General features: G+C 46.9%; 3 protein-coding genes across 3 annotated transcripts; all 3 read right to left on the bottom strand.

Annotated features, from left to right (window-relative positions):
* Positions 1-1,673: 1,673 nt before the first annotated feature.
* On the bottom strand, positions 1,674-7,077 carry sb:cb1058 (uncharacterized). Its single transcript, XM_030338253.1, has 3 exons — positions 6,788-7,077; positions 4,722-5,442; positions 1,674-3,022 (listed from the first exon to the last, which is right to left on the bottom strand). Exons 2-3 carry the CDS (start codon positions 5,343-5,345, stop codon positions 2,879-2,881), a joined length of 768 nt encoding a protein of 255 aa, XP_030194113.1. The 5' UTR covers positions 5,346-5,442; positions 6,788-7,077; the 3' UTR covers positions 1,674-2,878.
* A 2,121-nt stretch (positions 7,078-9,198) lies between these two features.
* Positions 9,199-14,608, bottom strand: b3gat3 (beta-1,3-glucuronyltransferase 3 (glucuronosyltransferase I)). The gene is made up of 8 exons (XM_030338202.1): positions 14,424-14,608; positions 13,854-13,953; positions 13,590-13,767; positions 13,008-13,191; positions 12,469-12,630; positions 11,868-11,954; positions 11,111-11,314; positions 9,199-10,557 (listed from the first exon to the last, which is right to left on the bottom strand). Exons 2-8 carry the CDS (start codon positions 13,945-13,947, stop codon positions 10,459-10,461), a joined length of 1,008 nt encoding a protein of 335 aa, XP_030194062.1. The 5' UTR covers positions 13,948-13,953; positions 14,424-14,608; the 3' UTR covers positions 9,199-10,458.
* A 229-nt stretch (positions 14,609-14,837) lies between these two features.
* On the bottom strand, positions 14,838-23,730 carry naa40 (N-alpha-acetyltransferase 40, NatD catalytic subunit). The gene is made up of 8 exons (XM_030338263.1): positions 23,370-23,730; positions 21,829-21,924; positions 20,031-20,083; positions 19,831-19,926; positions 19,472-19,630; positions 19,192-19,275; positions 18,650-18,727; positions 14,838-18,125 (listed from the first exon to the last, which is right to left on the bottom strand). Exons 1-8 carry the CDS (start codon positions 23,373-23,375, stop codon positions 17,978-17,980), a joined length of 720 nt encoding a protein of 239 aa, XP_030194123.1. The 5' UTR covers positions 23,376-23,730; the 3' UTR covers positions 14,838-17,977.
* Between the last annotated feature and the right edge of the window lie 3,092 nt (positions 23,731-26,822).

Raw genomic sequence — 26,822 nt, 5'->3', positions numbered from 1 at the left:
CATTCCCCGCCGTCTCAATGTAGTTGCGGTCACTCATCCCAGCGTTGCGCTGTCGTCATGTCTGCCGCTGCCGTCCTCCACCAACCGACTCATTGGCCGCGGTGCATCTTGGGTAATGTAGTCCCCACTGCTGGCGTCTTCCCCCAGTGAGGGGTGGTTGATCTGCTGGTCCAAAGGCCTGCTGGTCAGACCCCTAGAGAGCCACGGATGAACGTGTCAGTTCCGGGAATGTCTTCCTTAAATACATTTGTTGAAATTAGGCTACTCAGTGTAAGGCTCTGTATCAAGTCTCGGTTAAATCTAAAAGCACATCTATTTATCGATTTCAAGGACTCTAAGTTGACCTTGAGTGCGCTGAAAGGCATCACACAAAGTATAGACATGATTGTTGTTATTCATATTAGGAGTCTTTCAGTGGGACGAATGAGGCAGTCAGACCAATAGCAAGGACTTAGACCTAGGCTGGTTGTGAGTTGTGGTGTGACTGGTGGTGGCAAGCCATGAGCCCGGCCCCGCCAAAGAGAAGGGGCTTCGGGTTGGTTTGCCGATCCGGTTGACTCCTGATTCCTAGTTGTGAACACGGAATAAAATTGAATAGAGTAATGACGCATAGACCTTGTGTATGAAGTCACTGCTTCGCTGTATCCACTATCTGTGTGAATGTTTTGGAACATAATGAAAAGGCAGATGACATGTATCTAATGTAACTGATTATATCAATGGAATAAGACACTGCCATACACATATCAACATAAAACGAGAAAACTTAGTTGATCAATTTAACCTTGTTCCCACTCCCAAGAGAATAACACTATGGCACTATAGACGGGTCTTGGGCAGGTTTATGTCAAGAATCGAGCGGTAAGTGTCTCTTTTCAGAATATATATAGTGCATTCACTGTCAGTACCTTGACATAACCTTGTTCCAACTTTCATGAGAATAACAGTACAGCACTAGATGAATGCAGGCCTAACCTTGTAAACTGAAGTGACATCCAGTTCCCCAAACTGGCCAGTTGGCGTCGCTGTTATGTCCTCGAGTTGGTGCATCGAGGTTTGACTGGCGGCGGGCATGTCGGAGGGCGGCAGGTATCCACTGCCACTGCCAGTCATATCGGGAATAATGAAGCGGGGATAAACTAATTGTCGAGGGCAGAGAAAGTAAGAGTGAAATGGAGAGGTTTCACCTGGCTCAATGGTTTCAATTCTTTGATGCACACCACATTGTATGTGAAATAATCATTTATCCTCCATCCTATCATGTTAAATATTCTACACATCAGCCTATTAACTGGTGAATTAACTTGAATAGTTAAATAAATACCGGGTGTCTTGCACCTCATCAGAATTCTTCACACTTGTTCCAACTCACCATCATAGATTTGATACCAGAGTACCCAAAATATCGTCAAATAACTCAAATCCATTTTACAGATCCAATATTTTGCGGTTCGTAGTGAGCTTAAAATTAAATATTTTGGTTTTATCTTGTGCAGTATTATTAGTAAAACGTGTCCCTTGTTTGCATCTCTACCCAACACCCAGTAAATAACACCTACGTTTTTCTTTGAAAATAAAATCGGTATGGTGGATTCTTATTGGTTGAAATCTCGCGTTCTGCTGCAAGTGTCATGGCAACGATGACATACGTTTCCAAAAACAAAACTCACACGTTTGCATAAATAAGTCTTTACTTTATCACGGAAATGGTTCAGTATAAAATTATTCTTCATCCAGTGAGGCTTTGATTAGAATCCAAAAAGTTAAATCTTTCATGTAACACAAAAACACACACATATGAAAGTACACAAGTGTGACAGATTGAAGATTGAACAAAATGTACGACTGATGACAAATTGATAGGTGCAAAAAAAAAATAATAATCACATAGATATACGCAGCTTGACCATCGTTCTGTGCCTTCATGTCCCCTATATGAGGTTTGCTAGGTTCTTCAAATATTTCCGTTGCTTTGATGAACATATTCAAGGGTAACAATCAAAAGACAAGTCAGGAATGAGCAATAATTTATACAATTCTACACCTTTATCACACACCGAGGTTAAGCTGTGCGGAAATTGAGCTATTTAAAAAAGCTCTGGAGGGGCCTTCGTAGATAGCCCTAATCCATTACTCATTACCTCGGTGATAGCGATCAAATCGAGCGATAAATGATCATTTGGAATAAAGGACATGGCCTTATCCCATGTCCTTTATTCCGGGTTCGAGCGTGGAGTCCACGGAACACATTTTCCATCCCAGTCATCGATTACACATCAACCACCGGGTGGTGTCATCGTGCTCAGCCAATAACCTTTAGTTTTGAGTTTGTTGGCCTTTTTTTAAAGTAATCAACAGACCACTGATACATGAATCAATAATGTGTGCTCAGGAGGGTTTCACGGGAGGTCTGCAAGTGCTGGACTATGATATAAATTAAACAAACACCCTCCTCCAACAAATCCTGTCCAGAATTAACAGAAGATTGGTTTCCATTTATTAACTTCCCACCCAACACCCTGCCGTCCGTGGTAGAACTACAACGAGGTATGAGAAAGGCAAAACTAGCACATCGGTTTGGGAGGCAGGAAGCACGGTCCCCAACGCCCATATAAGGGTCAGCAAGCGTGGGAACACAGCGATATTTCTCCCTTATGACAGCCATCACGGATTCTTTCCCTCGGCCCGGTAACCCGTTCCGCGTGATAGTGCTTAGTTTAAGGAATGTGTGGAGAGGTCGGAACCAGTGGAGAAGTCGGCTTCGGTAGCCGCTGATGGATTCATTCATTCATCCCCCTCTGATTAACAGTCTGATCAATTGGAAAAAGTAAACAGGCAGTGTTTCGCTGTTGTTGTCGTGGTCATTGTCTGAGCACAACTATTGGAACTCGGCCAAAATAATGCTTCTCTGGTGTTTCTTCGACGGGGTGGTGGTGGGGGACGAAGTGACGGGGTTGAGCGTGATGCTGTACAGGTTGGTGATGAACGCCTCCCAGCCGCGGCGGAACGCCCGGTCCAGTGCCTAGCAACACACACACACAGAGAGAGAGAGAGAGAGAGAGAGAGAGAGAGAGAGAGAGAGAGAGACATGACAACACTGTCAGCGTCTGCCTCTTTGGTTAAAGAGTAACCCAGACCCGCAAGGCTTTGCCAATTAGTGTCATGGAATCCAAGTTTGTGATTGGTACAAATTGTTGCCAGGTTTTGACGGCACACTTGCAATCTAAACAGGGGCCAATTGCGATGAACCATATGGTCCCTAATCTTGCTTTCGCAGACATCCTAGTTTCAAGATCGCCTCCGACGTCACGTCTGTTGTGCCAACAACATGTAGACTTTGTTGGCGAGACGTCTTCCTATTTTTTAGCCATTGAGTTGGGTTGCTGTGGTGGGCAGGCTACGGCTTAAAGGATCAGATGTTCATGTGTTTGTTGCTGGTTCCATCCCTTGTGCTTGCGTGCGAGCCGAGCTACATTGAAGTGTTTGGACACGCGTGGGACACAAACACGTCTACTCCGGCGCGTTCTAAAGAGAGAAGGGAACTCAAACACTGCGAAATGTTCACATCTCATAACCTAGAAGAATATCAAACAAGCTAGCGTGATTTCCGCTGTGTGATTTCATTGGCCGTTAAGGAGCTAAGCTTGAGAGGAATGTTGGCAGGGAGGGGGAGTTCTGTTGGTTAACAGGAGTGGAATGTTTACGGTGTGGGTTTAGTAGGTGGAGGCGGTGGCGACAGACTCCGCTCAGCTGATAGGGGACAGCGGGCGGAACGCCACCTGCGAACACGTGACACTAGACGGGTTGATAAGAAGCAGAGTGAACTCGAGGGCACGTTGGTGTCCCACCGGAATTACTTTTCAGTGACTTCCCATGATGCATTAGGTGTAGGTGGTACGTAAGTGGATGGCCTTTTGCGGTTATTTATTGTTTTTCCATTTTGTTGGTGTTACCGCAGCAGTTACCGCCCATAAAGAACGACACAATCTCCATTTGTGATGGTTAGTGTGATCTTCTCAGAAATGCAAATAAAAGGGAACTTTTGACACAAAATCATAGGTTCAGGTAACCTGGTTAAGGTTACAGGAAACTATCGTTTCATTTTCTAACGCACAACGCCAAAGGAGCAACAATCCTATCTACGTATCCAATGGGCTGCTGGTGACATGGACAGATACACGATGTACTTTGACCTCCCGTTATTAGAATTCTATAAATGTCTCCATGGCAACTTATTGCGGAACTTCTCAACCGGGAAATGTGGAACTGTGGCGATAGCATTGTACCTAGCATCATGCCCCATCTGTCACACAATCTGTGAGATGCAAATGATCATCATGGTCATCTCAGTGGTTTGAGCTCTGAACCGGACATCGTGATGGTCACGTAAGCGCTGTGCTTGTTGTTGATTAGGGGTAGGACTTTTTCTGCTTGTATGTACAAGAATATAGAGTGTATGAGTGTATGTATATGTACAAGCAATATCGTGACAAAATTGGAGTCGAAATTAAGAATCGAAAGACAGAAACTGTACATGGAAACCCAATTTCCTTGTGCGGTGTTTGTGTGTGGGAAGGTAGTAGCTAGCCAAAACACTTCCCAGAGGTCAAAATCTGTCCATCTCTCCCTCCCTGCCCCTCCCCCCTCCCTCCCCCCCTCCCTCCCTCGCTCGCTTCGTTCCCCAAACCCTCCCTCCCTCCCCCCTCCCCTCCGTCCCTCACCTTGCGGTAGTTCTTCACGGTGTTCCTCTTCAACGTTTTCATCCCTTCCTCCTGCTCCCTCCGCAGCCTCCTCTCCTCCTCTCCTTCCTCCTCCTCCTCCCTCCCTCTCTTCTTGTCTCTGATCAGCACCTGGTCGTCTGCGTCTCCCGTGACGGTGAAATGAATCAGCGCTCCCATTGGCTCGTGCCCTTCCGTCACCCCGACCCCCAGCGAGGGAGGGGGTCCCGCCGTCAGCTCGGGCTCCGGGGGGGGGGCCTCTCTCGGTTTCCTCCTGCTGCTCCTCCTGCTCCACCGGCTCCCGGGGCCGCCGCGGCTGACCTTGACGCGCAGGAGCGTCTCTCCGTCGTCGCCCTCGGTTACGCCGTCGTTGGCGTCAAACCCCTCGCCTTCCGGGTCCACAGGGCCTGGACACGCTGCGCCCGCCGCCGCCGCCGCCGCCGGCCCGCAGGTCTGTGGGCCGCCATCCCCCTGCCCCAGCTCCTCCCCCACCCACGCCGGCGCGTCCCCGGGGCCCTCGGGCTCGTCGGGCTCGAACATGCGTCCGTAGAAGCCGCCCGGAGCGTCGAGGAACTTGACGATCCGCATGGAGCTCCGGGTGGATTTCTTCTTAGAGCCGATGGTCATGGCGTCCCCGCTTTGTGTTTTTTCCGACCGTGCTGGTTTCCTGGTTCGTTATTTTTGTTGGGTTTATTCACTGGTTTCTCTTGAGGGTTTCTGGAAGCTGGGGGAAAATGAGAGAAAAAGAGATGGGAGAGGTTAGTCTGAATGTTTTTACTTAATCCTGGAAGATGGGATCAGTGTTTTGTTTTGCTTCAGTTAAAAGACAGCCATAGCGCAGCCTGTAGTCTCTTGTTCAAGCCCTTTATTTTTAAACGTCTTCGAATTATGAGCTGATCAAGAAAAAACGTATGCTTTTTAGAGATTTGAACCTCCAATCTAAACGTTTAAAATGCCTGCGATGCTCTTATATCTCTCGCGAAAAAGAGCCATAGATGAAAGAGTGAAACAGAAAATGAACATACATTCCCCTTTTACACACACAAAAACAAAGAGTTGAGACTTTGCACCGTAAGATATCCCATTGGACCGTCCCAAAAATAACAAACAAATATTAATGACATTTATGTTGACCAAGTCAATGACGGTCAGTGCAAAGGTCAAAGAGCAGTTTAAAAACATCCTACGAGACGCATGATAAGGGTAATGACATACAAATCGCTTTGTTGGTCGTCCTTCTGAACATATCAAGACCCTGATAGGAACCATGGCCCTAGCCTGTTAGCTCAGATGCGCTGCTTATGTAACTCTGGACAAGGTAAAAGGCCAGAGGAGTTTTGAGTCAACAGCCAGCCTCAGCAAACAACCTGATTACACAAAGAGACCATGGAATGCCGTTCTAACTGATCTCAACTACCGATCTTGTCTGATCTCAACCTTGTGAGATTTGTAGTGTATTACGAGAGAATGTCGTGCTGCCTGTATATGTTTCGAAGCTTAAGTAGCCAATTAATTGCCGTTGAATAAACTTGGTTAGTAAATGGTCTGAAAATATGTGGTTGCTCAGAGTTTTATCTCTTCCAAGCTCCACTGGTGGGTTAATGTTTAATAGCACGAGGTGGAAGACCCGGTGAACACAAACTCAAAATAATTAACAGAAGACTGATAAAATAAGTAAACAGAGTAGAAACACATTCCTATTGTCACGACTGTGGACTGAGAGAGATTCACCAGAAGATCCAAAAAGCTAAAGATATAATAAATATTTATAATCGTTAATAACTTTGTTTCTAATGTTACACTGTTATTAGAAACAGCTTAACTGGTGGACATCGTAAGATAAGTACATAGTATAAATATATTGTTAAACCCATCTCAATAGCCAACTTTGAGAGGAAAAGTTGTCACAAAGTTGTACACATTCACAGTGAAAAATGAAAAATGTGTTGCCATCTAACCTCTCTGAGTCAGTGCAAGACCTCAACAATAAAAAAATAAATAAAATAAAAGTACATGGAAATTAAAAGAAAAAAGTACACAATATGAAAGGAACACAAGATGTAGTTTACCTTCACTTGGTGCCCTGCGCTCGTGTTTCAGCTCTCCAGTGCTCGCGAGGAAGGTCCTCTCTTGCCGTGTGCCTCAGTCTCTCTGGTCACGCAGTCCTATGAGCAGAAGGAAGCTCTCCTCTCTCGACCTGCACAGCGACACAGCCCCGTCATCCAGGCACACAGCCGACGCACCTACACACTCTCACTCTCTCTTCCTCCGCCCCCTCCACACACACACTCATCAGCTATGACATCAGCAATCAGTGCCAGATATAGTGTTGGGTGAAAGCGCACACACACACACACACACACACACACACACACACACACACACACACACCCTTACCTACTATGGTGTTTTAAAACACCCAGCCCTGGGACACATTTTTAAGGACAGAAGGCAATGCGAGTCAGGGACGCGTGATGTTATGTGAGAACCTTTCGTAAGGGGACTGTTCTCAGTGATAACACGTCTGATAATCTGAACATCAAGTAACTGGTAAACCATTCACCACATTTCAAGGTTCTTTTTTTTTCACTCTTTCCAGCCCTAAATGTCTGAGATCTGTTTGAAGACGTGTTCACCCTAGCCCTGTTTGTGTTCCTACCAGGGAATCTGGTTAATGTTTAAAGGTGGTCTGAGGGTAGTGTTCTGAAGTCATGTTTAAAGGTAATGTTTGGAGGGTAATTAGGAGTGTAACAATAAGGGGAACAAACGTGTGCAGCAGAGACAAGCACATTTTTTAAATTGTTGAAATACAAAACTATTAACCAATTATAGCACCAATATATATATTGGGAGTCACTTAGTATCTCTAACCCTATTATATAATAATAAGCATATTATCATGATATTATAATCTAGGACTAGGTTACACGTCCAATATTGTTTAGGCTTCCAATATTGCAAATGTGACGCGGTTTGCTCTCAGAAAACAAATCCCTTGGATTAAGTCTTTCAACAGGCTTGGTTTGTGTGTGTGTGTGTGTGTGTGTGTGTGTGTGTGTGTGTGTGTGTGTGTGTGTGTGTGTGTGTGTGTGTGTGTGTGTGTGTGTGTGTGCGCAGCCCCACTTTGGCCACAAGAATTTAAATAAAAGCTGATACAATCCCTTGCGTGGTTCCATTATAGGCTTTTCACAAGTATGCGCCACTCAACACCTTATCCACTGTTGAATTCGGGTAGGACAGTGTGTGTGTGTGTGTGTGTGTGTGTTGTGAAATTGCCTAACACTGACTCTTTCCATTGGGATAATCGCTTTCCCTAAGTCCTTTGGTGGCACCCTGTTTCCAAACAGGCCCATTCATAAATCCAGATACACTCAAACACACGTGCAAACATCCATTCACTGCAAACACTAATCCAAACATTCAGGCATGAACATATGAAGATAGTGGCTCCTTCCTCGAGACAACGGTGAACAAGCAGCTGACAACATCGTAGGAGGTGATACAGCCGGTAGCAGACCACACTTACCTCCCTCAGGTGTCAAACTCGCCCGACCTTCTCTGTCTGAACAAGGTAAAGGGTGTCATTATACAGTTCTGAGCATGCGTGCACGTGCGTGTGTTTAGGTGTGTGTGTGTGTGTGTCTGTCTGAATCATCTCAGCATCAAACACGGCTGGCTGGTGTGTCTGTGCACACCTCAACTTGGTTATTACTCACCTGCCAAGTTGCCAACCCAACACACTCCAAAACCTCCTCCACACTCCATATATGGTCATGGAACTGAAGGCTGCCCTCACCCACCTGAGAGGCCTAAATGGCTGTCAATCAAATAACACTAATAAAAACGAAAAGTATAAAAGAGATCCCAGCTGTTGGAAGGTCCCCTGGCCCCAATGAGGTAATGGTTCATTTATGACAGTGGCACGCCAGGGGAACGGTCGCCATGGATACAGACGAAGACGAGGTAGGTAATTAGCAGTCTCGTGTGATGTGGTATACAGGTGTAATCGGGCCACGACCAAGTTACGACATGGTTTAAAAGTAGGGATTACGATGAGTAGGCTGAATAAATACAGGAAACTGAATCATGGGAGAGAGTGAATCCAAACCGGTGGAGGAGCAAAAGCTCACGAGAGAGTGAGTTCACGGGTGAAGTGAAGGTGGTCTGTTTTAGACCGACCCGTACTAAATCTGAATTCCCTGCAGTCTGGTTTTAGCAACAAAGCGTTCTTTGTGTGTCCGGATCTGAACAATATAGCGGTTTAACACGATACCGTTCAACTATTTTCTTTGCTGCCGTTCTGACAGTTTGTGCCTTTTGTGTTTTTTACACAAAGATAAGTGACCCAGACGTGATCATTTTATCAAACGGCCACATGAGTTTCGGGCTACTATACAACATACCTCCTACCCCCCCTCCCTCCATCCCGTCCCCCTTTTAATAGACCCAAACACAAATAATATCATCCAAAAACAAAAAGGAGGTTTGAAAGTGAGGAAACAGGTTTGAACTGGATCAACTTTATTACTTCGCAACCAGGACCAGACAGGAGTCAGACTACCGACACACTACACAGCGAACAGCGGAGCGCGATGCTCATAAATACATCATCCACACCGCTCCACAGCCGGAACCCGGGAGCAGGCATCCGTTCTGCTCTCAGTATCGTACGTTAGATATCTTACATTATTCACACACACAGGCTGAGGCCTGAGAAGCACATGACTCAGCTCCCGCTTGCCGGTCATTTCGATAAACACTATTCCTACGCGGTCTAAACGCAAGCCGAGATTAAAAACAAGCACTTGAGATAACTTTTGTGATGTTTTTGTATTAGTGCTTTTTTTTTGACCGTCTGACCCTAACCCTGATTTGTGTCTGTGGACTGGTCAGTGGAATGGCAGAGGCGACCACAGGTGGAGCTCACGATGGCAATTAGTGGCCCTGGCACACCTACAGACCTGTGATTAACCTAACGAGCTACACCTGCGTTTTAGCCCCTACTAGTGCCCCTCTGTGGTAAAGGCCTACACGCTGTAGTTAGTTAGATAATAGTGTTCAGGTGCTCTTTAACTTTTCTCATATACACTTTGAAACACGGACCAGAACATATTAAAAAGCCGGTGCCGCACCTTCATAAAAACGATGAAATAAATAGAAATACATCTAAATAAAAAATGCTTATATTACAAAGACAATGATGCAATCTCTTGTAAAACCTGGGTTATTTCCTACCCCCCCCCCCCCCCCCCCTTTCTCTGGGACATTCAGATAACAGACAAACAGCGAAACTACCACAAAGCTCCCTCAGATTCAGGACATAAAGGACACAGACGGGCGTACTCCCACATACACGCTTACGATGAACACAACGCAGGCCGCGTCGATTTAAATACTTCCATAGCTAGTCACAGTCACCTTATTTAGTTAGAATTGTACATTATATACAGGGGTTTTTCCCAATACGGCGGCTTCCTGGCTGTATGTTAGAGCAGAGATCTACGTACACTGTGTGTCTGTATCACCACACTGTGTTTGTGTGGTTCATGTGGTGTTGTTTCAGTGTATGTGACGAGCGTTTAGTGTTTTGCATTAAGAGATGAGATTAGGTGTGTGTTAGTGTTTGTGTGTCTGTGCAGGGTTTTTCATTGAGAGATAGCAGTGGGTGTGTGTTTGGGTATGTGCGTGTAAGTGTGTGTGTGTGTGTGTGTGTTTGAGGACGGGTTTGTGTGCGTGTTCTCTAAACCTCGACGGCGTTGTCAGATCCCAGGCCCTGTGCCTGGAGTGCCTCTTCTCTCTTCATCTTCGGCTTCTCAGTCCTCGTGTGCCACACCAGCACCTGGACACACACACACACACACACACACACACACACACACACACACACACACACACACACACACACACACACACACACACACACACACACACACACACACACACACACACACACACAAGATTTACATTTACAAGCAATGCGGAAAGGGCAGGGAAACAGGATGGAGGATTCAAACCAACAGAGTTTCGCTGTATTTTCTAGTCAAGGAGTTGAAGATTAATTCAACTCCACACAATTCGAAAACAGTCAGGTTTCTACCCACAAAAAAACCTTCAGCTTTTTTGTATTCTCAATATTATATAATCATCATAAACACAACACAATTCATTTTATTAACACCAACAATCTCCTCCATAGAAGTTTTATAGGTGGGCTAACTGATCGGGATTGTCTGACCATAAAGATACGGCGACAGCCAATGACTGTTATCATTGGCTAGAACAAAGGGCGGGCTCTAGCTACACTCCCAGCCAATCAGCTGCCAGCGACTTAGCACTGTGGAGGACCTGATGTTCTAACGGTGGAACAAGGCGCAGTCCTCCGACGGCCTTACCTTGGAGCAGTTGTCCGCCCGGGGCTCCAGCTCCTCCATGGTGACCACCCCTTGGAGGAAGCTGCTCTCCAGGAAGCCCATTGGTGCGTTCCCGTCGAAGCAAGCGTCCTGATTGGCCAGGACCGCCTTGAGGGAGACCGCGAAGCCGGCCATGTCCAATGGGAAGGGCCGGCTGGGCCTCCAGCCAGTGTGGAAGCGCACCACCTTTGGACGAGACAGGATGCTATAATACTGGCCGTTCGTTTTATCAATGCACATATATTACAATTATGCTATTGTATCATATAATCAATAATAACATCAGTCTGTTGTGCTGATGGAATACATTGTTTTATTGACTGATGGTAATTTAGCTGGGGTTCACTGGTAAGGATTAGCCAGATCCACCAGAATAGTCAACTCATCACGTAGTCATTTTAGCTATTTCAGTCCTTTAAAACTGCTTTTAACCCCTTAGTGGACCTTCATTTAACACCAGATTTAGCCTCTTTGCACTGCTTCTAACTTCTCCACTACAAGCCTGGTGTCTTGCAGTTGTATGTGTCCCAAATACACTTTATACCCTGTGAACCACGTTGCTATGGAAAAACAAAGTCGTTTGAATTGAATGAATAACTCCTTGTGAGCCAAGATGAATAAGACATCAGAGTGTCGAGTTAGCTGTGTGACGGTAGCACATCCTCTGCTGTCATTCGACTGGTGCTTCTCCTTTACTGGGGGGGGGGGGGGGGGTTGGAGGGACGCAGCCGAGACCCACCTTTCCCCCCTCCACCACGGGCCTCTCGTAGCGCATCCCCCCCACCAGTCCCACCGGCCACACCGACACCCTCTGGGTGCCACGCATCTGGGGGGAGGAGGGGGGGAGGAGGGGGGAGGCGGAGGGAGGAGGGGGAGGAGACGGATGGAAACGGTATCATGTAAGACAGAAAGCACTCACTATTTAAAGTCTTTGAGTCCCATGAAAAAAGCTACTTCACTGCAATTAATTATGATTATTATGATCTTTATGAATGTTATTATTAATATGAAATCGAACATCATATCAGCCTATCAAAGAGCTGCACTGAGTCGAAGAACATGCAGACTTAAGAAACCCCTTAGAGCTCCCAAAGATGGATAAACTTTCACTACTTCCCTGAAGTTTACATTTTTGGCAACATCACATGTTGAAAAATTAAATCTTCAAATGCAGCTCTGTAATCCCCCCCCCCCCCCCCCACATGCAATATTAATGTGGTCGGTACATTCATCGGATAAACGTCTGATAACGCAACATCCGCCCCAGGCTCGTAACTCCCTCGTCGCTGCGTACTGCCCTCTAGTGGACAGATGGAGCACAGCAGGCCACCGCCACCTACCTCCTGGAACAGCTGGATGCTGTAGGTGTTGTCGTCGTCAGCGAAGTAGACCACCCCCTGCTGGCTGTCCGCTCCCTGGGGGGCCCTCCTGTCCTCCCTGAGCCACCGTAGGCCCTCGTTCCTCTGCTCGGCCCCCCGCGGCTTCAGCCAGCTGGGGTCACCCTGGAACAATGACATAACGGTGATATAAGCCCTCGGGATGGCAGCCATCTTCTTTGGCACCCAAATAAACGACTTTTCACCATTTATGAATAGTGACCAAACCATACATAATAAGTGGATTTTTGTACTGGAATAAGCATTCATCAAAGCTCATCTTTGGAAAGTTTGAAAGTATATAAAGCACTTAGGAGGAAATCTGAGATGTGTGCTCGTGTGTGTGTGTGCGCTTGTGTGTGTGTGTTTGTGTGTGTGTGTGTGTGTGTGTGCTTATGCATATGCATGCGTGTGTGTGTGTGTGTGTGTGTGTGTGTGTGTGTGTGTGTGTGTGTGTGTGTGTGTGTGTGTGTGTGTGTGTGTGTGTGTGTGTGTGCGCTCACGTCCTGCAGCTTGCGCTCCTTGGGCGTGGCCGTGTGCAGGTGGGTGTAGGCCAGGCCGCTGTCGGCCAGCAGGCCGGCCACCAGGGGGGTCTTGTGGGGCGAGTCCTCCACCAGCACCCAGTGGAGCTGGGGCACGTGGAGGAACGTCTGGGACAGGCGGGTCAGCTCGGCCTTCTGCACAAACCTGGAGGGGAGGGGGAGGGAGAGAGAGAGAGAGAGAGAGAGAGAGAGAGAGAGAGAGAGAGAGAGAGAGAGAGAGAGAGAGAGAGAGAGACAGACAGACAGACAGACAGACAGACAGACAGACAGACAGACAGACAGACAGACAGACAGACAGAGAGAGACAGAGAGGTAAATCAGTGATTGTAATTTTCGTCAGTTATAACACAAAAGCCATCAAGTAAACATTCAGTAACCCTAACCCTAACCCTCCACCTTCAAACCAGTTCCAGAAATGTCGTCCATAAATTAAACAAAGAGAGAGAGACACCAACCGAGTATGAGTGAGTGAGTGGGCTGAGGAGAGGGGGGTATATTATATAATACTACCCACTACTAAACACAGCCTAGAGAGCGGCCTACCTCGAGTAGGTCGGGGTAATAACGAAGATGGTGGGCGGAGTGGACTTCGGCGCCTGGTGGGGGGATTTGGTCGCCTCCACCTTCTTCATCTGCTCCTCAAGGCGGTGCAGCTCCCCCCGCAGCCGGGAGATGGTACGATCCTTGGGCAGGTCGTGCTCTGTGCAGTCACAGCGCTGACCTGGAGGACACGGTGGATTAGGACCACATATTGGATATAGTTCGGGTGGAGCGTTGGTGGTGTTGTTTTGCGTGAGGTCGGCTCACCTAGCTGCATCAGAGCGTAGACCAGACCCATGAGGGACACCATGAAGTAGAGCACGAACACGGTCTTCAGCTTCAGCCTCATTCCCGTTGCCATTGAGGTCTACAGCAATAAAGTAAGAGAATGTAATGGTATCATAATATACATTGGTATGAAAGGTGTGTACGCACTGACTGACAATGCCACATGAATTCAGTTTTCAAGCGATATAACGGACCACACTACAACGTCAGCCTGAGTTCTACAGCAATAAAGTAAGAGACCATATCATGAATGGCAATAATAATGTTTGCCGCAAAGCATTGGCACTGAATAATAATAATTCAGAACCTGTACTGCTTTGCAGAGAAGGATCAACTGCAAGGATTGTGTTTCTCCCTTTGGTACACCGATTGACAGACTGCGTGTTTAGGCAGGCAGCTAGCTACTGTAAACAGGCACATGAACTAGTAATAACAAGCGATATATTACGCAAATTAAAGCATTGTCAAACACTACTCGAAGATTCGTAATTACCCTCCCAATGTACGATCCTAAACTGTGCATCAGCATATGTATCGTTGATTACTTACCAAATCCAATACAAATAAAAAGACCTCTGCAAAAAGAGCTTCTTAGTTCATGTCAACGTTTTGACGAGCATAAAAAGCATCGCAATGAAGATTGAAAATCATTCATTCTACCAGCTAGTCACCAGAAACGTAGGACAGTATTTTCTGAGTGGAGTACCAACAACTTCCGATTATTGTGCAACGCCAAAACGCCTCCTACAATGCGTGCACCATGGCAATGGTTCCGCCAGCATATTACTTAAATTACTTATTAATTTCCCTAATAGGCTTGACATGATTAAAAAAAAATACTCTGAAATATAAAGAAATTCAATCGGTAGAAAGGAGTGATTTTTCAAGTCCATAACTGATTCAGGATGTCCAAAAGAAAAACATGAATTCTAGTACATGAAGAACAAGCAGAGGCATTACACATAGAAGTCAAACAACTTTCCTTTATTTGTAACATACAAATAAACACTGACAAGGCCAAAATGACATATTTTCCCTTTCATTGTCGGATAACCACAAGACGTGAACACTTTTTTCAAACAATGAAGTTTTCTTTTTAAATGTAATTTTAGAAAAAACTAGTGTTCACCTGTAAAAGGCCAAATCAAACTTAAAAATGGACCTGGAACAGCTTATATACACACAGACACACACAGAAAGAGACAAGAGAACTGGGTAGGAAAGGTTGAGGTGGCGGTGAGAGAGGGTTGGAAATTAAAAATAATTCGGCACGATCATGGAGAACGTACAACCGTTATTTCTTTTCTTCCATAAAAAGAGGGCAGTTAAAAAAAAAGAAAGTCAATTTCCATTGATGAGTAAAAAAAAATTAAATGAGAAAAAAGAGTTGGTTCCTAATATTGTTTTTCATTGACACGTGTTGTTGAGCTACTTTCTACCTGTGCATAAGCCTTTCCCCACAATAAGAGCTTAGCGTATGAAGCTCACTCCAGTACCATCACTGATTTATGGCCGCCCCTTGCTGTGCACATACCGAAGATATGGGGCAGGGAAAACACTCATTAGTCCCAAAGGTATGAATGTAATGGTATCACAATATACATGGGTATGCAAAATTAGTTTGCACTGACTGACAATGCCACCTGAAGTCAGTTATCAAGCGATATAACAGACCCCAGACACACGGAGAGACATACACGAAGAAGAAATGATCTTTACTAAAAGGGAAAAAGTTTATGTAACCCAGCCAGGCCATCCCAAATGATTTGACTCCAGAATCAAAATCGGATGCCTCTTTCTCTAACTGACAAACATGGCTGGAACATCATATGGAGGCTTTTACAGTTTGAATAACCTGAGTGTGAGAGAAACAGATTGAGACTACGCCAGTAAATAAGCTGTTGCTATATACATGCCCATACCAAATATTTTGTAATTATTCAGGTGGCGTAAGTGGAAAGGAAGATAGTAATCAGGAATAAGCCTAGAGCAAAATGTTTTTGTGGTTACTTTTGCTCTTTCCAAGAAACTGTAAAAAAATCTACTTCCAACTCCATGAAATGACCTCTCGTGTTGCTGTCCATGTAACATTGAACTGAACCTCGGAACTACATTATCCACTTGGTTTATTTGGGAAAACTAAAAAATGCATTTACTCTAAAAGAAAAACTCAATCAATGAGCCACGTGTCCGGGATGACAGTTCCTTACAAAAATAATTCTACTTTACAGCATTAGCCAGTGGGGTTCAGTTTACTACAGACTTAAAAAACGAGTCTTTTCCACTGACTGTCTGCCCCCCTGGCGAACTTAAACAAGGAGAACCACCCTTCTAGGGGGATAAGTCAAGGGAGAGCAAAGAAAGGGGATTCTAACATAATCCCACGTTTTTTCTTAAAATGCGGGTTGGACAAACAAAACCGACAGACTGACCTAAACATCAGTTCACCTTGGATTATCCGTTTGGGTTTTTATATGAGCGGCAGAAGATTTCGAATCCGACAACTGAAAATGAATGAAAAAAAAAGGAAATCAAATGGTTATATCCTCCAAGATACTTTAATGAACATGGATTCACTTAGAAAATGTGCACTAAAAAAGATGAAGGAGACAGGGTGAGAAATGTCAAACTATCGGATACACCTGAAGACACCTTGACCATAACCGCTCAGGCTAAAACCCTGGTGAAGACGATTTTTATTATCATTATTTAGGATTATCATAAACATCATTTTCAAACTTTGTCATGCAAGCTCTATTTGATAAGCATGTCAGGTGGGACCTAACCAAACGGAAATAGAGAGTGAGAGAGAGAGAGAGAGAGAGGGTGAGAGAGAGAAGCGACCAGGAGAAAAAGGGCCTAAATGTTCTGAAAATAACATCCATCCATCGCCTAATCAGAGATCCCTCCATCCAGTCATAAAAAAAAAACTAAACACTGAAAACCAAGACGCCAAGGCAGTACGACGGTGACGTAAACTTCCGGGGCTAAAATCAATATGATTCACTTATGGGGGACGATAACCAGGGTGGGAGTGGGGTGCACGCTGGGTGGGTTTACAAAGACGGGAAGAAAACTTGGTATCGGAAACGGGACGCGGGAGGGGATCCGGGTAACGGGGGGCTGTACGAATCGAGAGGAGACGCCGCGGAGACGGTGAACGGGGACTGTGTGGCTGGGGCAAACGTGATGCCTTCTCATGACTACAGAAAACAACAAGGCGGAGGGACTTTGAAACATGATCACGAAGAAAAAAAAAAAGACGCTTGACTTGAGCCCACAGGGAGCAGCTCAGCGACAGTGAAGGAGGGAGGGGGGTGGAAACAGAAGACAGTAATGTCGCACGGTGAAGCTCACAATGAAATGTACACAAATGAAATGGTAAGACTCCCGTCGGTGGGGGGTGGTGGGGGTTATCGGGGGGGGGGGGGGGGGGGTTTGCTCTCCCCATGAAGAGCGCTTGGATACAGTGCAGGATACCGAGAGAGAGGAGCAGAGGTTTGTCAGTTGATTCATGGAGGGGACAGAATATGAGGTGGAGGGTGAGACTGAGTCGGGCTATGGGAAAGGCTCCCTGTCGATCTGCCTCCGTAAGAACAGAGGGAGGTGGGGGGGGCTATAAACAGCCAGACGAGTGGGGGTGACGAGGGGAATGGCAGAGTTCATGGAAGGGTGGTAAACAGAGTGCCGTGTCTGAAAGCTCACGCTGACTACCAACGACTAGCAGGGACGTACACACTCGTGCACACACACACACAAAATTAAAATAAACCTATCAACACAGAACTACTGGATCCATAATGCAACACCATTCATCTGTAGCCAGGTGTGGTGTGTTCCACCATTTTGGCTGCAAATTCATTAACATTTTTGAAATCCTTTCAATTGTTCTGAGAGGAGGGGGGGGGGGGGGGGGGGATTCAAAATGGCTGCTTGACAGTGGGCAGAGTGAGCTTTCACACACAGCTGTCAAAGTTGCTGGTTTGTTCTTTTTCATTTTGTCGTTTTTTTTTTTTTCTCTCTCTCTTAATCTTGTTTTCTGTCGTTAAATCGATCGGCCAATAGGGCGGCAGGGGGAGGTTGTCGTCACGGCGGCCAGCCAATCAGTGGCAGCAGCCTCCGCAGTGCCCGCCCCCGTGGGTGTGTCCGGTCACCGCCTCGCCGTGCTTGGTCCGCCGGCTCAGGATCTCGTAGGAGCAGTCGTCGCCACAGCAACCAGACATGCTGGGCGAGGTGTCGTCAATCTCAAACCTTGAGGGGCGGGAATAAGAAAAAGTGGGCGGGGATTAAAAACGGGAGCCAAGTCCCGTCACACTTCATTTCATTTGGTTGCGTAGCGCTAATAAATGGGACGTTGTGCCAACAGGTGTGAGTGTGACTAGCCGTTACAAGCCTTTTGTGAAAATCTGCCTCTTCTGACATCACCATCGGGCGTGTCCACCTAGACGTGTGCTGGTTAGATCAGTCTACCGGCCTTCTCCGTGGGGCTGTAGCAAACGTTGCTCATCTATCCGTCACACATCTAGCTGGACACGGCCACTTGTGATGTCAGAAGAGGCAGGTTTTCAAAATGGCTTGTAGTGGCTAATCACCCCCCCACCTGGTGGTATAATATATCACCTTTAAAGGTTGTTAGCAATAGGGCACAAACAGCTATAGCCTCAAGGTGATGATGTGTCTGTGTAGGCATGTCAGGAGCCCTCGTTAACCTAATGAGGTACACCTGTGTCCCCCCCCCCCCCCCCCCCCTATCCGAGCTCTGCGAGGCGACTTACTGTAAAGCTTCTCTGAAGAACTGGTAGGCTCCGTGGTTGTGTTTGAATACCGTCAACATCACCTTCTTCATCTGTGTGCTGGAGAGGAGGACACAATGGAGTCAGGGGAAACACCGACATCTACTGGCCGAGAGCAGCATTGCGTGAGAGGTAGTCCGGGTCAGCTATTATCCTGTTGTCATTTTACCGGCCGCCATAGTGGGACGATAGCCATCGGCAAAGCATTTGTTTAAATACGCAACCCTGATTTCCATCCAAACAATCCTGTTGGTAGTCTTGTCAATAAAACAGTTTTCCGTATTATATCCACAGAAGCGCAGAGGAGTCTCTCCTTTACAAGGAAAAGACTGTAAACCAAGACCTCTTTTACCACAAATTCAACGGTCAGACCACTCTCCAATCAGTACAGGTTTTACCTTAATCAAAACGTACTTTGCTTTTATATTCTGTGTATCTGCTGCTCCATACCAATGCTTCCATGAACTTTGCTCTCTTTCCAAAACCTTTCGTCCTTGTGTATCAAAGCGACAGGGGGTACGTACCTGTTAGCGATGAGCTGGAGGATCTGGATGAGGAACTTGCCCAGTCCTTTTCTCCGCACTCTGCTCTCCAACTGCACCTCGTAACTGAAAGTAAGAGACAAACCATTAGTGTTTTTATTATTTATTTTTTGCTTTGTTCACAATTTGACAGAGAGGTTGGATGAATCAGATTATGACTTTGCGCTACGCAACACTTGCGCAACTTCAACACGAGAGAGAGAGAGAGAGAGAGAGAGAGAGGAAAAGGGCTCTTATTGTGAAGGAGGCGTCAAAGCCTTACCAGTAGAGCACCTCCTCCCCGCACTCCACGTCGAAGCGGAAGTGGGAGAAGGCGACGGGGGCGGAGTCAGAGTCGCGGGCCAGCAGGTACCACGCCCGCTCGTCCTTCATCTCATCCCTCTTCTCCCGCTCCTTCCAGCCCCACTCGCTCTGCTCGTACCTGCGGAACGCCGGGAGGGAAGAACGTCAATCCCAGGGGAGGCGTGTTGCTTGGTAGTATAGTATGCGTGTTGTTTGTTGATTGCGTCTCTCTTTTAGCCCCCGTCATTCGCCCCCTTTATATTAAAATTGCATATTTTCCCCTCGGCTAAAATAAAATGACCAAACAGGAAAACGTTGAGCAGGTTTGTGTGTACTCACAGCGTCTGCATGTTGGCTCTGGTGAGTTCGTACGCCCACTCCACAGACAGAGGGTTGAGAGTGGACACGCGCTTGCACTCTATCTGCAGGTTCAACCTGGACGGCAACAACACAGGGTCAAACTCAAGACAGCTTAAACACATCCAATAGATGCACAAGTCCGTACAAACACACGCTGGGAACAGCTAGTAGACACTTACCCATTTCGGTCGTACTTTTTGAAGACAGGGAAGGCCGCCAGTGGATCATCCAGCTATGGAGGGGGATACATTAAATAACATGAGCCAGAAAGTTTCTGGGTTCAATCCCCAATATTAACAAACAGTATATCTGTAGGGCACCCCATAGGAAGGCGCCACACTCCTAACTTAGGAGGAGTAGATGCCACACTCACTAGTAATTGTAAGTTTCTCTTTCTTCTGAGAAATATATGGATACGACTATGGTCATGATTTAAGTGTCTGCTGAATGACTGAATTGTTATCGTTAACTGCATCTACGGCCGTAAACTCCCTACCCTCGAAATGCCATCAACATTTCAAAACATATGACCAATATAACTTCAGAAAAGTGGTTACAAGCATCTTATAGGAAGTGGTCGGAAACGGCATGCATTTCAGGTGGGTATAAACCCACATCAAACATCCGTTAAATCCATATCAGAGCTAAAGTCAACCAAAAAATGGGGCGCAGTATAGCATCTTCAACCAAAGGCTGAATCTTGGTTTGTAAACGAGGAAAGATGAATAAATGCTTAAATAAATGCTTAGTTTCCTCCCCATTTAGTCTTTTATGACCCATTAGCTATCTCAAGGCACTGCACTGCATTAGCTTAAACTTTCAGCCATAACTTTCAACCCCCACAAACGTCCGGATTCCTTGACCTTCCCACTCTGCTCCCTTTGGTCATGTCCCCGCCCTTACCCCATTGGTCAACGTCCCCTTTCCCCGTTCACCCTATTGGTCAACGCCCCCTTTCCCCCCCCCTAACCCCATTGGTCAACGTCCCCTTTCCCCCCCCCTCACCCTATTGGTCAACGTCCCCTTCCCACTCACCCTATTGGTCAACGTCCCCTTCCCCCTCACCCTATTGGTCAACGTCCCCTTCCCCCTCACCCTATTAGTCAACGTCCCCTTCCCCCTCACCCTATTAGTCAAAGTCCCCTTTGCCCCTCCCCTTTTTGGCCGAGGTACTCTTGCCCCCCTCACCTTATGGGCCGAGGTCCCCTTGCCCCCCTCACCTTATTGGCCGAGGTCCCCTTGTCCCCCTCACCTTATTGGCCGAGGTCCCCTTGCCCCCTCACCTTATTGGCCGTGGTCCCCTTGCCCCCTCACCTTATTGGCCGAGGTCCCCTTGCCCCCCTCACCTTATGGGCAGAGGTCCCCTTGCCCCCTCACCTTATTGGCCGAGGTCCCCTTGCCCCCCTCACCTTATTGGCCGTGGTCCCCTTGCCCCCCTCACCTTATTGGCCGTGGTCCCCTTGTCCCCCTCACCTTATTGGCCGAGGTCCCCTTGCCCCCTCACCTTATTGGCCGAGGTCCCCTTGTCCCCCTCACCTTATTGGCCGTGGTCCCCTTGCCCCCTCACCTTATTGGCCGAGGTCCCCTTGCCCCCCTCACCTTATTGGCCGAGGTCCCCTTGCCCCCCTCACCTTATTGGCCGAGGTCCCCTTCTCCCCCTCACCTTATTGGCCGTGGTCCCCTTGCCCCCTCACCTTATTGGCCGAGGTCCCCTTGCCCCCCTCACCTTATTGGCCGAGGTCCCCTTGTCCCCCTCACCTTATTGGCCGAGGTCCCCTTGTCCCCTCACCTTATTGGCCGAGGTCCCCTTGCCCCCTCACCTTATTGGCCGAGGTCCCCTTGCCCCCCTCACCTTATTGGCCGAGGTCCCCTTGTCCCCCTCACCTTATTGGCCGAGGTCCCCTTGTCCCCTCACCTTATTGGCCGAGGTCCCCTTGCCCCCTCACCTTATTGGCCGAGGTCCCCTTGCCCCCTCACCTTATTGGCTGCATCCACCTTTGCGCAGACGGCGTCCATCGCCGCCCTTTCCTCCTTGCGCTTCTCCTTCTTCTCCTTCGCTCTGTTCGATTTCCTCTGCAGGAAGGAAAGACTGTCTTTAATAGAGTTGATTTTTCCATTTTATACATAGCCCACAGATTTTGGGGCAAATTACCCAATACCTAAATCACATTTGGCCATGTCCTCGTTGGTGGGCCATAAGAGTATGGCCCACAAACCTTTCACTGCATATCCTTTATGTGACAAATAAGAACCTTTGAATCATAATATCCTTACAAGGCCAGGACTCCTGGTTCTGTAAGTACTGAGCAACATTCTCGTCACAGTACAGTACCCAGAATACAAGTTGATTTATTAGCAGCCAGTGAAAGGGTCCACTTAAGTTTTATTAGACATGTGACTATATAAACATAGCAAATATTTGTTTGTATTTTGTATTCTTAAACACTTGAACACTCAAAATCGCTACAGTGCTATTGAATAAACATTAAAACACACATGACACAATTGCAGACTGCGTTGTGTATTAGGGGAACACAAGTAATTACTTGTCGTGCTGTGTGTCGTTAACGTCAATATCGGAGGGCATTTCACATTACTTGGAGTCAGTGGAAACATGATGTTACCAGTGAAGGGTAACAACGTGCTCACTGTCCAAGTACTACACGATCATTAGGTTTGGCCCAGTCTGGAGTCTCGTCCATACAAGCCCAGGAAAGGGTAACAATTCGTGGAAGGAATGCACTCAGATGGGTTGAAAAATTCATCGGAAAAAGCCCGGGTAAAGTACAAGTACAACGTCTGGGTAATCTAGGGACTCGGGTAAAACACGTGGATCGGGTTATCTGCAGTGAAAGTGAGGGATCAACTATTCTCGGATGCAAAAAAAACATTCCGAGTTCAGAGCCCACTCGTAACTTCACTACATCTTAAGCCCCACAGAGGTCAGACGCAGGCAGATGGGTTGGGGAGATCGGGCCTAGAACACAGGCCATAGTGGCATGGTGGGGTGCCGACAGGACCACACTACTCTTGGGATCCATGCACACGAGAAGCCAGGAAGGCACACGTCAAAAAAATGGACTCCTCTGTGACTAGTAAGCTAGCAATGTCATGGCACACAGATTCATCCTAATTATAAACATCATCTCTGCAGTGGATCGCGTGGTACGACCTCACTCTTTCGGTTTATCAAAAAAAAATGTGAACGTTTAAGTTAAATCAACAGGAAAGGCACGTTTAACGTGCGAAAGCAGGGGGGGGAGATCCCAGCAGCTAAAAACGAGCTAGCCTGGGCTAACAGCACTAGCACAGCAACTCTCCCTCCTCCATCCACCATCGTCTCTCTCTCCCTTCCTCGCTCTCTCGGCTTTCTCTCGCTCCCACTCCATCATACGTTCACAGGATCACCAGCAGCAGCAGAGGCAGCAGCGGGCTCTTTGTTCGTGTACCCCCCAAAACACACACATTTACACACACACACCTTCCGACAACATCCACCAAAGGCTGACAAAACTCACCCCCATCACGAAGTGTTTCTCCTCTCCGACCACCGTGAAGAAGAACGCACACCTGGCAGCACCGAGAGCTATTTTGCTTACTGTGGCTGCTCGCTGAATGATTAGTACCGAAGTGGAGATTATAACAATGATAAGTGTGCTAAGGAGGCTAGCGGGCTAGCGAGCGCCGATGGGGGGGAAATGATCGCTGAATGACTAGGCGGAGATTAAATGGACACATCAACATCGAAAAGTATGTCGTTTTATTTTTCTTTACGCCGGATTGGCGCCAAGAGTACACGGTTGAAATTGCGGGTCCGCTGCCCTTTCTTCCTCTCTCTCCTCCTTCCTCCCTCCCTCTCTTCTCCGTCTCTTGCAAATAGTTAAAGGTATTTATCAGGATCCAAGGGTCCGAACGTACAGTAGGCCGTCCCCCTGGTGTTTACTGACCAATCATCGAAGGGTTTGCTAGGCCAAGTGGTGCCGCCTACTGTGCTTTCGGATTTGTGATTAGTCAATACTTGAGAGAGGGACCGCCCACTGTACGTTCGGACCCTTGGATCTTATGAACTATCACATAGTTAAAGCGCGAATAGCATTTCCTTCTTGGGGAAATGACGACAGGCACAAAGAGACCATCAAGAGGGGTCAATAAAACGGCAGAATATTGATCTGTGGGACGGTCGATCATCCCTTTACAATTCTTTTAATACTCTATTATTCTTAACAGTTAAGTATATGGTCTCTAGGGATTGTGTGTGCGTGTGTGTGTGCGTGTGTGTGTGCGTGTGTGTGTGTGTGTGTGAGTGCGTATATTTCTTTCATTGAATATTTGGTAACCACATAGAGAAGTTGGTCACATTAATAGACAGATTGAAACAATCACGTTAAGGTATCACAGATTTTTGACACTGATTTTTAAACACAGATGAGCAATCTGTGTTGACAATAGATACGTTTTGATTGCGCAAAGGTTGGGGGAAGATATAGATTCGTTATCGTCAAATAATATACTTGGTTTGTTTTAGGTACTTATAAGTCGCCCGTGCGGTAAACATTATAAAACATTGCCAGCCGGAAGGCCCATTTTCTAATGCAGTTCCTGTCGTAATAATTCTGCAACACGTCCACTAGAGGGTAATATAGAGTGATTGATTTACAGATGTTCGTTCCGAAACGTGCCCAGTGACAAGTCTACATCTACACTGGCCAGATTACGTGATTATGATTCAATAGGTCAAATATTGAATGGATTGGCACTACCCATTTGTCATCTTGAACCGAGTAAAATGTTTGTGTCGCCTTATCGCTTAAAAGTCACATACCATGAATGATCCTCAAGGTTATATTCTGTAACAGATCGTGGCACTTATGGAGAAGTCTCTTAACGGGGATTTTATGTTAATTATTACGCGCGAGGCCTTCTCACTTTTCCTTGGTTTAAATAAAAAATGAGGTATTGAGGTCTTTTCACGCGCACGCACACGTGCACGCAGGCACACTCACACAGCCCTCCCGAGCACGCAGATGGCCCCGTTGGTAAGCCCCGCCCAGTCCTCTTTGTCTCTGGGTAATCTGTCACGCGGCCGTCGGGAGACAATTCATTTTCGGGGTGCGCGGAGGCCATGGAGTTTCTATCGAGTAAAAAGAAGAATAAACCAAAAGTCCTTCAAAACGTTTATAATTTTTTTCATTATTATTGTTGTTGGTCTCTGAAGATGTTACAACGTTATTGATCAAAGATTTACTTGTTTTGGTTTTGTATGTAGGCCTTTAGACTATAAACTCTAAATTATTCTGTGTCTGCAAGAAGGCCTCCTGATTATGATCCCCTCCCCCCTCTCCCAAGCCATAACTCTCTCACACACACACACACACACACACACACACACACACACACACACACACACACACACACACACACACACACACACACACACACACACACACACAGAAACAAGCTCACATAGTCAGTTTCTTCTGGAAGTATGTACATTGTTCTTTTTAACAAATATAAATGACTTATTCAGGTCGGGAGATATTATGGAATATGAGACCGATAGATAGACATGCGGATAGCAGGTAGACAGACATACGGATATATATGTATTTGTATATAGATATAAATATAGATAGACAGACAGGTTATAGGCAGACAGACGTTTGGATAGACAGCCAGGTAGCTACAGACAGACATTTAGATAGACAGACAGGTAGCTGGACAGACAGACGGATGGATAGACAGGTAGCGGGTAGGACGGATGGATGATGGATGGATAGACAGACAGACAGAATGCATCTGTTGCAGGCCTTAGGATACAGGGACAGGATTAAACAAGGAGGTAGGCCGGCATAGGGGAGGGGCCGGCCAGACAGAGAAGGGATGCACCCACCGGAAGGAAGAGAGACAAGAGAGGGAGACGGGGAGGGATGGAGGGAGGGAGGGAGGGAGGGAGGGAGGGAGGGAGAGAGGGAGGGAGAGAGGGAGGGAGGGAGGGAGGGAGGGAGATCTAGACAGAATGGTATGTGGGAGAGACAGAGAGAGAGGGAATTGTGTGAACGAGGGAGAGAGAAAGAGAATGGGCGATTGAGAGAGTGGGAGACCAAGAGAGTGAGCGAGAGAGGGAGGGAGAGAGAGGGAGGGAGAGGGAGGTTGTGATGAAGGAGGGGAGGGGTGGATCGTGATAGAGCGGTAGAGCGAGATCGAGAGATGGAGCGGGAGAGAGGGAAATAGTGAGAGAGAACGATCGAGAGAGCAAGTGTGTGAGATGTAAGAGCAGACAGAGAGAGAGAGAGAGAGAGAGATAGAGAGACAGACAGAGAGAGATACAGACTGTGACACAGAGACAGAGAGCATTTCCTCTGTTTTCTCCACAGTAACCCACTCAACATTAATATGTCCTTCGTGGTCGGGGTGGCAGGGAAACACCATGGGATGCATTGGCCTCCGTGGTAGTGTGCTAGGCCTACACGTGCACACACGCCCTCTCTAGCAGTGAAGCGAGAACCAAACCCCAGGACCTGAGCGCTTTTTAAAATGCGTTCAGGTTTTTCTCCGCTCTGTTCTGGGACTGCAGTCATCTAATGCAAACTCATCTGCAATCTGTGTGACACACAAAACACATTAACGCAGACACACGCGTGCACGCACACACACACATATAGCAAACATACATACAGTACATACATTCCCACAGTGAAAGGGTCCATTGTTTTTCACTAGTAGGTTACCAAGTGCCAAATGCCAGCAACACAATGGTAATTTCCATGACAACCAAATGTGTCTGAGTGTTGGTAAAGAGACACATGTTGTGTGCGTGTTTGTGAGTGTGTGTGTGTGTGTTTGTGTTTGTGTTTCTGCATTGGTGTGTGTATGTTTGTCTTTGTGTGTGTGTGTGTGTGTGTGTGTGTGTGTGTGTGTGTGTGTGTGTGTGTGTGTGTGTGTGTGTTTGTGCGTGTGCATGTGTGTAGTGA

Source organism: Gadus morhua, chromosome 17 (genome assembly GCF_902167405.1).
Source record: "Gadus morhua chromosome 17, gadMor3.0, whole genome shotgun sequence".
NCBI lineage: Eukaryota > Metazoa > Chordata > Actinopteri > Gadiformes > Gadidae > Gadus > Gadus morhua.
The sequence above is the reverse complement of the archived record's forward strand: the minus strand, read 5'-3'. Positions and strand labels throughout refer to the sequence as shown.